This window comes from Rhinolophus ferrumequinum, chromosome 16 (genome assembly GCF_004115265.2).
Source record: "Rhinolophus ferrumequinum isolate MPI-CBG mRhiFer1 chromosome 16, mRhiFer1_v1.p, whole genome shotgun sequence".
NCBI classification, from domain to species: domain Eukaryota; kingdom Metazoa; phylum Chordata; class Mammalia; order Chiroptera; family Rhinolophidae; genus Rhinolophus; species Rhinolophus ferrumequinum.
The window spans coordinates 43344754-43360012 of NC_046299.1; the positions used below are offsets into that span (position 1 = coordinate 43344754).

At 34.7% G+C, this 15259-nt stretch overlaps 1 protein-coding gene across 6 annotated transcripts in view; it reads right to left on the bottom strand.

The window, feature by feature from the left end:
* The window catches only part of JMJD1C (jumonji domain containing 1C), a 254632-nt gene that overhangs the window by 207467 nt on the left and 31906 nt on the right, over positions 1-15259 (bottom strand). Inside the window, exon 1 of one of the 6 annotated variants that reach the window (XM_033130712.1) lies at positions 6843-7790. The exons of 1 other annotated variant lie outside the window; for it this stretch is intronic. In XM_033130712.1, the coding sequence (XP_032986603.1) occupies positions 6843-7010 (168 nt within the window). In that variant the 5' untranslated portion in view covers positions 7011-7790. Of the gene's footprint in view, positions 1-6842; positions 7791-15259 lie in introns of those variants that run through there. 4 more of the 6 variants (XM_033130713.1, XM_033130714.1, XM_033130715.1 and 1 more) reach the window with 4 other exon arrangements.

Below are 15259 nucleotides of genomic sequence, written 5' to 3' on the forward strand. Positions count from 1 at the left end.
GCTGTTTCCTACTAATTAACAATGTATTTTATAAATAAATCAATAGGTTCTACATTGTAAAATGAAAATAAATTAATATTTTCATCAATGGATTTACTAGAGTAATTTTATAAAATTGCTAAAATATAAAATATAAATCATACATGAAAAGATTCCATCTAATTAGATAATTTCTGGGAACGTTTTGGCATTTTTAAACATTTCACTATTTAGTAAGCAACAATCTTAAAATAAAGGTACATTGTGTAATCTTAAAATTTATCAAATTAAAAATTTTGTCAAATAAAACACAAGTCTTAAAAATTCACATTGAAAAAATTGTTTATCTGAACATGAGGCAGAAATATAATCATTGTCAAATCCTGAAACAAATGAAATTAGCAATATTTGTTACCACTAAATCACTACCATTAAACACCATCAGTGTTAGTTTTTAAATACTAATTAGTATTAGTATTAGTTTTAAAAACTACCATCAGTATTAGTTTTTAAATAACATAGACACAGACAATAGTTTAGTGGTTACCAGAAGGTGGGGGGGGGTGACAGATAAGGGTAAAAAGGATCACATATATGGTGATGGAAGGAGAACCGACTCTGGGTGGTGAACACACAATGTGATATATAGATGATGTATTACAGAACTGTACACCTGAAACCTATGTAACTTTACTAACAATTGTCACCACAATAAACTTTAATTAACAAAAACAAACAAAAAAAATCTCTCATCCCAAACCCTTCCAACCAGATGTGTTTTGCATTTCAAAATTTGTTGGATTTTATAAAGTTAAACAGAGCATATGTTATGGTAGCTGAGTATGGTAATACAGTGTATATATTGTATGTAAAAGTGCATAAACTATATGTAAAGCTGTGTTTACAGCCAGCACCCTAAAATTAAGCACATTAATATTTCTATTACAAAATACTCAGTTCATATTAGCTTCTACTGAAAAAAAAAAATGTTCAGTCAGTCAGATTTTCTGGATGAATCATTAAAAAATCACAGATAAGGAACAGTGTACCAATATTATTTATCTGGTCAACAATGACAGAGTAGAAACATACAACATTTATGGTATATGACCTAAAAAGTAAAGGTTGCTATTTCTTGTTAATTTCTGAATAACTCTTTCCTGAAATTTGTTAACTATAAGGAGTTTATAAGCATACTTCCTGACATACAAAATCAAATTTATTAATTTTAAATGATTTAGAAAGTTAGATTTCGTTTTATATACATTAAAATAATTTTTCAAAGCTTTGGGATACACCTGCACACAATAAAGCAGAACATATCATCGTTCTTGAAAATCATCACTGAAGTATTCAAAATTGGCTTAACAAAAGTGTAATGTCTTAACATCAAATAACAAAGGCCGAGTGTGTCAAGAAAATGCCTATCTTTCATACTCTTTCAAAAAAAATGTAATGAAATATTACCATGTGTATCAGCTAACATGCTTTTGGTTCCAAAGAAAAGAAAAACCAACAAAAACAAGACATAAATACTTAATTCTTCCATAATGAAAAATCCTCTAAGTGAAAATTCAATAGTGGTACTTAGGCTTCAGAAAACAATTTGATCAGCCACATTCTTTCTGTTGACTTCAACTCTACAAGCCTCTGTACGTCAGCTTTGTCTTCAAATTGGTTTACCTTAAAAGCAGAAAAATTGCTGTGGCAATTCCACACTCATACCCTCGCAATACTATCCTTGGCTTCATTCTGATTGGACCTATTTAGAGCATGCACTCATCAATGTAGCCAGAAGTGTTCACTTCCCTGATTGGCCTACAAATACATGGTCCACATTTTGGTCAAACCATACCACAGATAATGGATATTGGGGAAGTAACCACTAAGGTACACGATGCCACAAAACAAAAAAAAGATTTAAAATTACGAGTAATTAGTAACAGATAACTTGAGATGGTTAGTATGCATGACAGTATTCAGGAAATTTATGATATTCACTCATTTATTTACCATTCAATGAATATTTACTAAACAGCTATGTAAATGCTAGGTACTATACTAACTACTTAAAGGGGAAAGAAAATGAGTATGAGTTTGAGTATTGAATACATTCTTTGTACGTAACTTGGAATTGTCAAAAATATATCAATAAACTTAGGGAAATAGCCCATATTCTTTCAATTACATTGAAATATCTAGATATTTTTACTTTTAAATATGATGACATCTCTATATGAAGAACAGAATTCTCATGGTAAAATGTCGTTAGTCCAATTACCCCGATGAATGAAAAAATTCTGTTTTAAATTAATGGAATCAAAATATGTGCCAGAATGTATATATAACAGGTCAAAGGGGAAAAGGTACATCCGTTCTTTAATTTTACACAGAAACATACAATTCACACCATTTACTGAGTGAATACCTCCTTCTAAAATCATACTCATTTTCTTGCACCTAAATCTTTAGGACTACCAACAACAAATTCAAGAGAGGGCAAAATCAGTCCATGTATTTTCAGTCAGAAATAAAAGTCTTCCTACCTAGCAACTAAACCAATTTTCCCTATGGTTCAACTTATCCAGATCATACTAAACAATAAAATAAAAATCATTCACTCATTCAATATTTTGTGAATAAACTGGAAATTAGCATTATCAATACTGCAAGACCATGTTATAAATTTCAAACTTACCTAAAAAATTATACTAACAAAACTTATAAGGAAGTCAAAAGTTACCAACTCAATATGATACTTAAATGAAGAGACAGTTGAGCAGAAATGTATAGAACTAAAAATATATTAAATCTATAAACACAGGACTTCCTTATAAACAAATCAATCATAAATCACTTTAAATTTCCTAAACATGAATATTTTATTTATATTTAAGACACACAAGATGTGCAAAATAACTTTTGTTTTCAGTTACACAGTTTAGAACAGTTTAAGATCTACATTCCAAGGTTAGCTACTCCTCATTAAATTACCATCAGAAAATTCCCCAAAATACAGAGGGTGCCAAAACAATGTACACATTTTAAGAAAGGAAAAAATTATATTAAAATTGTAATACTCAATATATACCAATAACAAAAGATGAATACAAGTCACGTTTGACTTCTGCAATTATAAGAGGTGCTCAAAGTGGTTACCATCAGCGTCCAGACACTTCTGATTACGGGAAATACTTCTTGAGCACAGATAACATCTCTTAAAATGTGTATGCATTTTTTGGCACCCCCAACCCCCAGTATAAGCAAATATATGTGTTTGGCCTATGAAAAATAATATAATTTGTTTGTTCCTTTTGGGTATTAAAAAAACCTGATACATTTTTTTAAATACTCACATTTCAGACAAGGTAAACTTGAAACAATGCTGCAATCACCCTAAGCATCAAGGGAAGGTGGTTAGATGAATGACTGGATGGATAATAAACAAGTAAATAAATGGCTGATAGATTATGAAATGTAAGTAAAACAAAGAGTAAATCAATTTTTGGTCTTTAATAAGTATGACAATATTATTCAATATTATGCAACAGTACTTCTCAACTGCCAGCTTTCCTTCCATGATACTTCCAGAAAAAATCCTCAAGAAGTAAGGCAGTAATAATGTTCAACATGTATTTCAGGGCAAAAACCTTCCTAAATGATGGGGCTAAAAATAATCCAACATGATAAAGGCTCACAATATACTTTATATATTTCAACTTCTTCAACAACTTGGTCCTCCTGAATAAAAGGGATTCAGATAAAGTCTTTCGTTGGTTAATGTAATTCCAATAGATAGCCCAGAAGGTTTTCAAGCCATTTTATTAAGTCACCAACAAACGTAGGTGAAATTATCAAAGCATAATTTAGGAAAAGTTCTACATTAAGCTCATTTACGTTAGAGATCAGAGAGTGATATCACTAAAACTTCAAGCATGAAAAACTACAATTTTAGCCGTAATTTATTTTCATCAAATCATATATGATCGTACTGTAAAGGAATATTTTTGCTACCATGGTCTGGTGGGCAGAATAATGCCACCCCAAAGACACTTATGTCCTAATACACGAAACCTATAATTACATTACATTACATGGCAAAGGGGAATTAAGGTTCAGATGGAATTAAAGTTGCTAATTAGCAGATGGGGAGAGTATTCTGGATTATCTGGGTGGGCCCATTATGATCACGTGGGCATTTAAAAGTGGAAGGGGAAGCAGGAGAGTCAGAGGGAGAAGTGACCAGAGAAGAATGGTCAGAAATACAACACTGCTGGCTTTTAAAGAAAAAGAGGGTCATGAGCCAATAAATGTGAACTGCTTCTAAAAGCTAGAAAAGGAAGAAAAAACAAATGGATCTCCCCTGGAGATTCCAGAAAAAAACATAGCCCACTGAGACCCATGTTAGACTTGTCATGTCCTGTAAAATAATCAATTTGTATTTTTTAAACATGGTTGTGTTAGTTAACAGCAGTGATAAGAAATTAATGCACATGGGAATTCCTCATACATAAGACCAAATAAAAGAATAATTAACTTCTGAGATAAAGTATTTCCTAAACTACTTTCAAGTTTTGATAGTGACCCTTCCAAACATGTGCCATAAGTACGTATAGCCAAGATTTCTAATAAATTTGCTAATGCTAAACTGTTCTAAGTTTCATTCACTTAGGAAAGATGAATAAAAAAATATGAATGGAAGCGTCTGGGAGTTAACTCTCACTGTAGGTTCTAGGCTGAAAAAACTCAGATTATACTGTAACAATTTTTTTAAATAAAGACTGTTAAGATAAAGAAAAACTCAAAGGTTCACATAATTATGGTTCAAAACACATTTTTTTCTTTTTTTGAGGTAATACTTGCATGTAGTGAATGCAGATATTAAGTGTACAATTTAATAAGTTTTGACATATGTATACACATCCCTGTAACCAACCATCAAAATATAAAACATTTCCATCACTTGAGAAAACTTCTTCCTGTTCCTTCCAGTCAATCCCTACCATCCACATGTATTTTTCATTTTTAAATATCCAGCTTAATACCTTGCCTTTTACAAACATGATATATGTAAACCTCTCTTTATATTATTTAAATTTCCATGTAAGAAAGTTTTGAATATATTTAAAACTTTAATAACTCAAATGTCACCAATAATATTCATAATTTAAAACTATATTTTCTAATTTTCATGAATCTACTAAAACAAAATGCTGTAGAAAAACAAAATATCACTTCATGTTTGTCTTGAATATTATTAAAACGCTTAATTATACTCCAACTAGCTTCTACATAAAAGCCAGGACAATTTCACATCAGAGTAAAAGGAGAAATAAATTCAGCAAATGCTTTTTACACAAGCATACAAAAAGTTATTGAATTGCCACAATTGTAGAACAATTAAGATCAAAATTCTTTTTAAGTAGCATTTTTTCTTCTTTTCAATGAGAATAACCAATAAAAATTTTCAAAATTCTTCTAGTCTGTTTTCTATTTTACAGTATCAAGTCAGCATTAATATATGCCGTGAGACACCCTATCATTGATATATCGTATATAGTCATGAAACAAGATTTTACCAAAAAAAAAAAAACACAGAAATTCCAACAACAAAAATAAGTATGTACATGTATAGATAGATATTAAAGTGAACCTGGAATTGTAAATCCATATATATATATACAAGGAAAAAAATATTCCCAAGTTTGAAATTTTCAGTGAAAATTAAAAGTCCCAGGGCACTACCAATAAATTTCATGGATTACGTATTGGTAAACTGACCTTTCGAGGCTTAGTCAATGTCTTGCCTCTCTCTACTCTACCCCCTTACCTCCAACCTGTCACCCAGTGAAAATGGCTTGGAACACTGACAGAGCGTATCCCTTCTAGAAATCGTACACATTCCTACATTACTGAAAGAAAATACTGGCAGTGTCATACGTAAGGCAAAGGAAAGCAAAGAAAAAGATAAAGGTTCAGCAGGCCATTTAACATTTTAATTTACAATACTTTCTGCTTCATTCAAAATAGTAAAAAAAAAAAAAAAGGAACGGATGGTTCTAAAAGCATTATTCACGTCTAACAAAAAACCCCAACACTATGGAAAAAACAAACAAAAGGAAGGTACAAAGACAGATAGGAAAGAAGGGGGGGGAGGGAGGAAAGGAAAAAGGGAGAGGTTAATTTCTATAATCTTCCAAACCCAAAATTTTCATTTTCATCGTTTCCAGTTAGGAATCCAAACACCTACTTGTAGAAAGAAGTTGAATCAGAGCACCAATACCACGGCCTTTGCCAGGAAAGCACACAATAATCCTAGTACTGACTGGAAAACCAGAGATCTGTTTCTTTCCGTTTCTCTCTGCCCTTCAGCAACCTTACAGTAAGTTTCAAGTCTCCAATCTCTGCACCAGTAAGACTTTCGCGAGAAAGAGATGCTGGTGAAGCTGGCCCGCTACTGCCACGCGAGTCCGCCCCACCCGCCATGCCCACCCCACCACTACACACACCTGCCCGCGCAGCGCTGGTCTCACAGCCCCGCCTTTTGGTAAGGTGTCCGCGGCCGCCCGGGAGCCGCAGGGGAAGCTACAGCCGACCCCCTCCAAGACAGCGGCCGAGGATCCGAGGCCAGGGCCTGGGCGTACGCCGGGGAGTCCTGGTCGGTCACCGTTCCCGTCGGGGAAGCTACTCTCGGGGAGGCGGCGACCCCGTCAGATGTGGGCAAAGCCGCCCTGAGGTAGTAAGAGGGGCGTGACCGCCGCTTGGCCGGACTCAGCTAAGATGTCAGAGGTAAGCCCTCAAGGTGCGGGTATGAGAGCGGGGAAGCGGGCGCGGACTGGGCGATTGAGGGGCGCCGCTCTTACCGCCAGGTCCGGATTGCGGCTGTCCCTATGTGACACAGCTCGGATGACCCCCGCTCGCCAGCCCCGCCGGCTGCGACCGCTCTGCCCGCGCTCCGGCCGCGCCTCTTCACCGACCGCCACGCACAGGAACCGCTTCCCCACCAGCTCCGGCCGCGTCTCCACCGCCATAGTCGACACTAGCGAAGCGGACGCTGCCTTATCCACTGCGAGGGAACCAACGAAACCCCGCGCCTACCGGCCGCCCATGCTAAAGAGAGCGAACCAGAGGACAGCCGCAGCCCCGCGAGCAAACCAGCGCGGATTCGGGGGCGCACCCGACGCTCTGCCCAGAAGGGCACAGCGACCTCGGTGTCTCGCAGTACTACTCAACACTCCCTGGACTCCCTGACTCGCAGCCTCTCGCTGCAGCTCCACACATTAAAAAAACCAAATTGACAATTCTCCACGCAGTGGTCGGAGGCCCGGAGGCAGCCCCGGCGGCCGCCGCCACAGCGCCGTGGCCAGTACTACTCCGCCTCCCCATCCACTAGCGATCTGCGAGCGCGCAGCGCGTCTCCTTCCGCCGGCGCGGGCGGGGTGAGGGAGCCGTGAAAGAGGGTCCCAGGAACCACCGCAGACGGAAAGTAGTGCCCGACGCTTTGGCGGTCGCTGCGGGACCAGCCGGGCTACAAAGTAAAGAGGGGCGGGAGAAGAAAATGCTCTTTCAGGAACACTATTAAGAGCGTTTGAAGTCCACCTTTCTACTCGTCGCTCCTTCAGAAGTGGGGGTGAGGCCAAAGTGAAGTATGCTGGTTTCCATTCTGGGTGACAAAATAAACTCCACGTTAAAGGCCGCATCTCCAGAGCGATGTTTTTTAGAACACAAGGCCCCCGCCGTATGAGTTAGCAGAATTTTGCCTGAATTAACAGTCCTGTAGTCCCAGCAACAAAGCAGAGCAACACTTTTAACTGAAAACAGTTCACGGAACTCAGTTACTGCAGAAAAACAGTCCACGATTTTAAATGAAAAAGAAGAAAATACTGCCATCCTTTCATTCTTCCCGTTTGCGGAGATACTAGTTATTTGAGCTTTACACCTCGCTACTGCTTAGTTGTAAGGACGCCAAACACTTGTCAATATCCTTAAAATTCACAAACGCCCGTTTGAGTACTTTTGATACAGTACTACTAGTACATACCTCAAACTCACTGGTCAGATAATAAAAACAGGGAACGGCTCTGGATTCAGTTATTAGAAAATACCGTGAAAAGAAAAGGATTTTAGCCAATCACAGATCAGAAAAATAAATTATGTTTACTTCCCGTCCAATCACAACAGGACTTTGTAATCCATACACACACAAATCTCAAACTTGGAACAATTACTCCTTTGGTCCAACCCTTGAATCCTTATAAATCAAACCTTATAGATTTCGATTTCAGTTATATTTTATGTTTTTAAAAGGCAGTTTTTAAAATTTGAGTTTTCCTGGGCCACTAATGATTATAATCAACTACAAAAATCGAGCCCAATAAAAACTTACTCTCAATTTTGGTTTCTTAGAGGCATTCCTAAACCTCTACTCCAAAAAAAGAAAAGTTACCTTTTTAAAGGAATTTACATGAGTAATCTGAATGTTCAAAATAAACATAAGGCTTTTATGTGCTTTCTTAGAAAATCCAAGCTGAGCTGTTAAAGTGGAAAAAACATGGCCACCACTAATAGGTAAAAAACCAAAATTCAAGGAAGGTAGATTTTTAATCATTATGGTCTATTTTGCTAATCTAAAGACCAAATACACAATTTTAATATATCAACAATGGAAACCTGTTTCCACAATGCATACTGGCAAGTTGAGAGAAAAATTTAATTTTAGGCGTCCAATTTTATTTCCAGGCCCACTCTTACTACCTACTGCATAATATTATACTTAGCAAATCATCTTGAGAACTACAGACTTACATTTCTAAAATCTCAACTTGGATTAAGAAACCAGTAAAATAACCTGGTGGAAATAACCTAACATATGGAAAGAGAAAAGACTGAGTAAGATCTGAATTCAGATACCGAATTATTAATGATTTGCTTTGTGATCTTAGGCATGACACAACTGTTACAATGGAAATGCCTGCTTCCTAACCTTAGTGATATTCTACGAGCAAGTGAGTTAATATAAAGTAGTTTGAGAAAACAGATGCAAATAACACTATTATTACATAAATCCCATTCACTAAATTATATTTGCAAGTATAGGTTGTCAGGTTGCCTCACATAAAATTGCTAGTTCATTTCAATTTTGTAGGCAAACTACTCTAAATGGACCCCCCTAGGAACCCTCACTACATGTTGAAAGCTGTCCTTTTAAGTGTTCTGGAAAGCATGAAAATCCACCAAATCAATCAAAATATTTCAAGTGCAGAAACAAAGTTTTCAGAAGGCCATATATCCTCATAACATTTTCAATCAAATGTCTTATATTCTTAATACAATATTCCAAATAGTATTTTACAGAAACCCTTGATGACAGCCAGTGCCTAGTGTATATAAGAAAAAAGTTTACTAATTTGTGGATACCTTGCTATTAGGGAAACTTGAAATGCATTTTTTAACATGTAAAATAAAAAGACCTTAAAAAGATTTTTGTTTGTTTGCTGGCATTTTTTGCTTTGTTTTGGAGGTATTTATATTATTTTATTCTTGCCAGCAAATCATAACTAAATAACATGGAATTAAAATAAATTATAAAGTCATATTTGAAATTTGAAACATTAGGATATTTGTTTGTTCAATCAGTTCCTTTACACCCTTTATTGTCATTAAGATCCTCAGAAAATGACATTAGTCAATGTAAAGAAGTATAGTATTTTTCACTATGAAAAGAAAATGACAGAGAAGTTTTAAAATGACTGTTTACTTATAGAAGCTGAAAAATTAGAAATATAGACTAGATCTTCTACTCTCTCAATCCCTGCATGTAAATGTGTACATTAAATATATCCTCCCGCATACGTATCAATTCAAGCAAATATCTTATAATCTATATAAAAGATACCTTGGGAGATCTTTTTTTTTTTATCCACAAAAATTTATCATGAAAACTATTTGGTTCATTAAAAAAAAAAACTAACTTATAAAGGAAAAATATATTCATTGCAATAAGGGCCATAATTATCCACTTAATTATCGATAATTAGTAGTTCATGAAGTTTAGTTTTAATAAGCAAATAATAACTAGTTATAAAATTTTCACTTTTTGACCTGGTGTAATTACAGAAAAGGGCCAATTATCCACTCTCATACATACCAGTATTTTGGGTCACTATGGGTGTCTTATTTTAAAAATCACAGATAAAACACAAATAGACAAAAAAATTTAGTGTATGAATATTATAATACTAGCCACCATTTATGAACACTTACTATGTGTCAGACACTATGCTAACTGCTTCACACATCTAATGTCACTTTATTTTAAAGATAAAGAAAATGAGTTTTAGAGAAGTTTACTTGCTAAGAATATACATTAAAGAACTGGAATTCAAAACCAGGCCTTATGATTTCAAAGTCTCCTGCATTAGGCTAAAAAGTCATTAATAAGAAACATGAAGGTCAGTCACCTAGTTGCTTCCTCCTTATTAATACACATTATTCATAATTGATTTGTTTCACATCCTGCAAAGTTCTGGATATAGGACCTCTGTCCTTGAGAAGCTCAAAATCTATAGGGAAAGATAGACAATAGAAATGCCTTGGTTTGTTTATTTAAGGAAGTACTGATAGAAGAACACACAAGTTTAGTGGATTTTAAGAAGTAATTTTCAAATCTATTATAACTTGGAGGCCTTTATTAATTGTCAAATGTAAAGACTGGATTGGGTTATGAGGTCTTAGAGTATATATAAGAGGTACATTTATGAACTGTGGAAACCGTTATTAAAATGAAGGAAGCCAAAAATTTCAAATGAATTATGCAAGTGGAAGACCAAAAATAGGATGGAAATAAATTTGTTACCATGTTTATTATTAAATCCTAAATAATTTTATTTAGATATTTTCTTAAGCACTTATTTAAACTGAACTCCTCAATCATATTTATGATACAGTAACTCGAATGTCACTTCCTCAAGGAAGCCATCTCTGATTCCCAGACTACGTCAAATCCCCAATTATGGATTTGCAAAACATCCCTGTCTTGTCACCATTCTATCACAATTGTATTTATACCATTTATTATGTAATTGATTGTTTTGTATTTGTCTCCCTTGATAAAATATAACATCCATAAAGGCAAAGATAAACTATCTTGTTCATAACTATACTCCCATCTACTAAGCTTTGTGCAGAGCAGATAATGTTATTGAATTAATTAATGAAGGAATATAGCAAAATGTACCTTTTTCTAATTCCAACCCAACTAAAAGGAACTTAGAATCTCTAAATCAAGAGTCCTAAATAAGAGTTCATGTCCTTCCTACAGGGTTATTTATCGCCTTTAAAATAATGTCTTACATACGTACATTATCTCATTTTATCACAAAGGTACAATGTAAAAGCCTTCATAAAACTTGAGCTTCACCCGAAAAGCAAGGTTGTTCCTGGGAATATTTTCTAAAAGAACATGTAGAGACAAAAAGTTACAATTCACAAGAAAAACATTCATTTCATTACCAAACTACCAATTTAATGCAAAACCAAAAATGATCCTACAATATATATCCAAAACACCACTCTATTTTTAGTATTCTGAAGAGAACAGTTTCAAACAATGTCTTTGATGGAAGCAACATACAAACATAACTTTCTGACTGTCTTCTTGATGCCATGTGGAATGAGCAAGAGAAAGAAGTAGAAAAAAAGGAAGGACTGAGAAAAGAAGCAATTTCTACTAGGCCTTTCAATTGGAGAGCCTTTTAAGCTCTCCACATTTGTTACCCAGTTTCCAAAATTTAAATTCTGGCTGCACAGGACCCTACCACTTCTTTTCAACATTTCCTATTAAAAATGAGACTATAAATCTGATTTTTAATGATAAAAAAGTTAAAATATCAGAAGAATACACATAATATCGGAAATTTCCTAATCTGTTGAATGAGGAGCTACAAGAATTACAAGAAATGTAAAGTTGCCATTGAGCATTCAGCAAGGGTTTTCCTACCATTTAACCGAAAATAAGACCTAGCCGGACAATCAGCTCTAATGCATCTTTTGGAGCAAAAATTAATAGAAGACCTGGTATTACATTACATTACATTATATATTATATTGTATTATATTATACCCGGTCTTATAAGACCGGGTCTTATATTAACTTTTGCTCCAAAAGATGCATTAGAGCTGATTGTCCGGCTAGGTCTTATTTTGAGGGAAGCATGGCAGGGTGTCCCATGGCACTTTTTGTTTATTCATAACCTCTCTCATAAATGCCTCAACTATGAACTACCATTAAAATATGCTAGATGGCAGTTTGCACTTTGCATCTTCAACTGTTACATTATTTCCTTTACTTCCAGACAAGTTAGATTCCTAAAGGATTATGTTCCTGTTAGTCTCACAAGCTTTCGTTATTGCCACATTAGTAGCAGCAGAACTATATGTCCTAAATAAAGGCTCTGTTCATATCCATGAAAGTTAATTAAGGAAAAGAGCTTCTATACTTGATTTTTAAAACTATTAATATGAGGGAATGTCAAAGCAAAATCTAAGCTAAAAAAATAGTAAGACATACTTACTCAAAATCTCAGCATGCTAACTATACTCCATTGATGTTCTTCCCCACAGATGAAGATAGAGTCTACGCAGTGAAGGAACTTTATGATCAAGAACACTGTTTCTGAGGCAAATTTCTCAAATTAATGGCCTCTGGCTTCAAAGAAACAAAACCAAAACAAAACACGACCTAGCAGTGAAATATGGGGAATCTTTAGTCATTCTTTTCTTTGGCACATTCTAGAAAAAGCCACATGATTATATATAATGAGATTTATAACATACTTCAAAACATAAATATGTAATAAAAATAAATTATTCCACATAAAGGAAAGCATTGTCTTCTAGCTCCACATATGCTTCACTACTCAGATAATTTATTTATTCAATAAAGATAGTGTATAAAATACACTTCCAATTCCAAGTCCTGTGTTCACAGAAGCTCAGTACTTTTCCTTTAAAAATCACAATTGACACATGAAAACCAGACCTCAAAAAAAGACATTAACTACAAACTTAAATTTCAAATTAATATCCCCAAAACATTCTGCTACTCCAGGGCATATTTTGGTATTATCTAAGATTAAATGGTCAAGAGAAATACTCAGGCTAACCAACTTTTCACAAAATATGCAAACACTTAAGTTAAAACTGGTCAATCCCCATTACATAGAGCTATTTACTACTGGATGTTTTAAGATATATATCCCAAATGTAGCAAACTAGAAATTAGCAGTCACATAATGCAGCGTAATGAAAGTGCAGAATCCAGGAAATCTAGGTTACTTTCTACCACTAACTGCTGCATACTTTGAGCAAACTACTTTGCTTCTCCAGGAATAATATATAAAATGTAGAGGCTCATATAATCTTTCAAGTTCCTAAAAGTTTGCTTCTAAGGCTTCTGAATACTTCAGCAAGTAGCAAAATATACTCTCCTGCCACGTGGTAGGTTCAAACCTGAAAAATGTTAAAGGATCAACAAAAGTAATATTGTTTAAGAAAACAAATGTTTTTAGCCAGAAAGGTTCTATCGCAAAGGTCTCACAGAAGATATACACATGAGTCATTAATACATACGCGTACACACTAATAATACAGACCAAAGTACTTCCAAATTAAACACCATTGTAGAATGGCTTCTTTCTTCTCTCCAAATTTGCTCTTAAAACTAGCATGTTAAAATAATCTATCAGAACTAACTTCAAAGGGAGGAATTTTTGATATGTTATGCATTACAAATAACATTTGTATTTGAAACCTTTACCTTTATATATCTTTCTTTACAATACCCAAAATTCCATATTTCAACTATTCTAATTACAAAATTATTTTGTAATCGTTTCATGTGCTTTTATATCTATATTTACATGGAAGCTTCTTTCCCCACTTGTAATTTGTTTTGATATTCACAAGTTTTAAATTTTTATATATCAGTATGCTAATATCTTTATGCATTGACCTTAAGTCATGCTTAGAAAATATATAGGTATTCCTCTGTATTTTCTTCTAGCAGTTTTGTAATTCCATTTTTTATAATTCCTTCAAACTTAGATAATATCTAACCCTGAAGGAAGGACAGGAAATCATCCTGGCCCCAAACAATCGAGGTCTACTACTACTGGGGCAGAGGGGAAACAGAGCTTGCCTAAGAGTAAAGTTGGTCTAGGACAAAAGATAAGACCAGCCCCCAGTAATAAGTACAACAGCACTCTACTAATAGAGAAGGAACAAAAGAGCACAGAGAGAGTCTCTCTTCAGTACTGATATGTAAGTAAGGCCTAAAGATATAGGTGGAGTAAAAACACTGAATTACAACTTTCCAGTAAATCAACCCCCGCCTTAAGCAGGAGGTGATGATAAAAGTATTTAAAGTTGATGATGCAATGAAGATAACCAGAGCAACCAAAAGACATAAACTCTTATCAACTCCAGCAAAACAGATTCAACTCCACATACTAACAGTTTAGCAAAACAAGAATCGTACCTATTTCTTAGCATAAGTACTACATATTTCAATCTCTACTGTTCGGCAAAAGATGGCTGGCATTCAATCAAAAGTTATAAGCCTAGCAATGTGGGTGAGTTCCCTGGTCAACACGGCAATGCATGCATGTTGGAACTACTATTACCTTTTCTACAAAATTGTATGAAAATATTTACTGAAGTCTTGCATTTGTACTGTTCCTCCAAATAAAGTAATTTGGTAAATCCTCCCCCCCAAAAAAAATATTATAAGCCACACAAAATATCAAGAACAAAAAAAAAAAAATCACTGCTATCAGGAGACAAAATAATCAACAGAAGCAGACTTAAGAGATAATTCTAATGTTGGAATTATCTGCCAAGGAAATAAAAATAATTATAAACAATGATGAAGGCTCAAATGGAAGGTAAAGGTAAACAATATGCATGATCAGAGGGCAAATACCAGTGATAGAAACTACAAGGGTTGAAGAGAAATGCTAAAAAGTAAGAGTCAATCTGAAATGGTAAGTATGAGATATGCAATAACAAAATTAAAAAAGCCTTTGAGAAACTCATCACAGACTTGACACAGCTGAGGAAACAATCAATAATACTGTAGATCAGTCAACAGAAATTACCCAAACTGAAACTAAACAGGAAAAAAACGGTGGGGGAAAAAAATCTACACAAACAGGAGGGAACAGTTTCCAACTTATTTTATGAGGCCAGCATTACCTGATACCAAAATCAGACAAAGAAATTA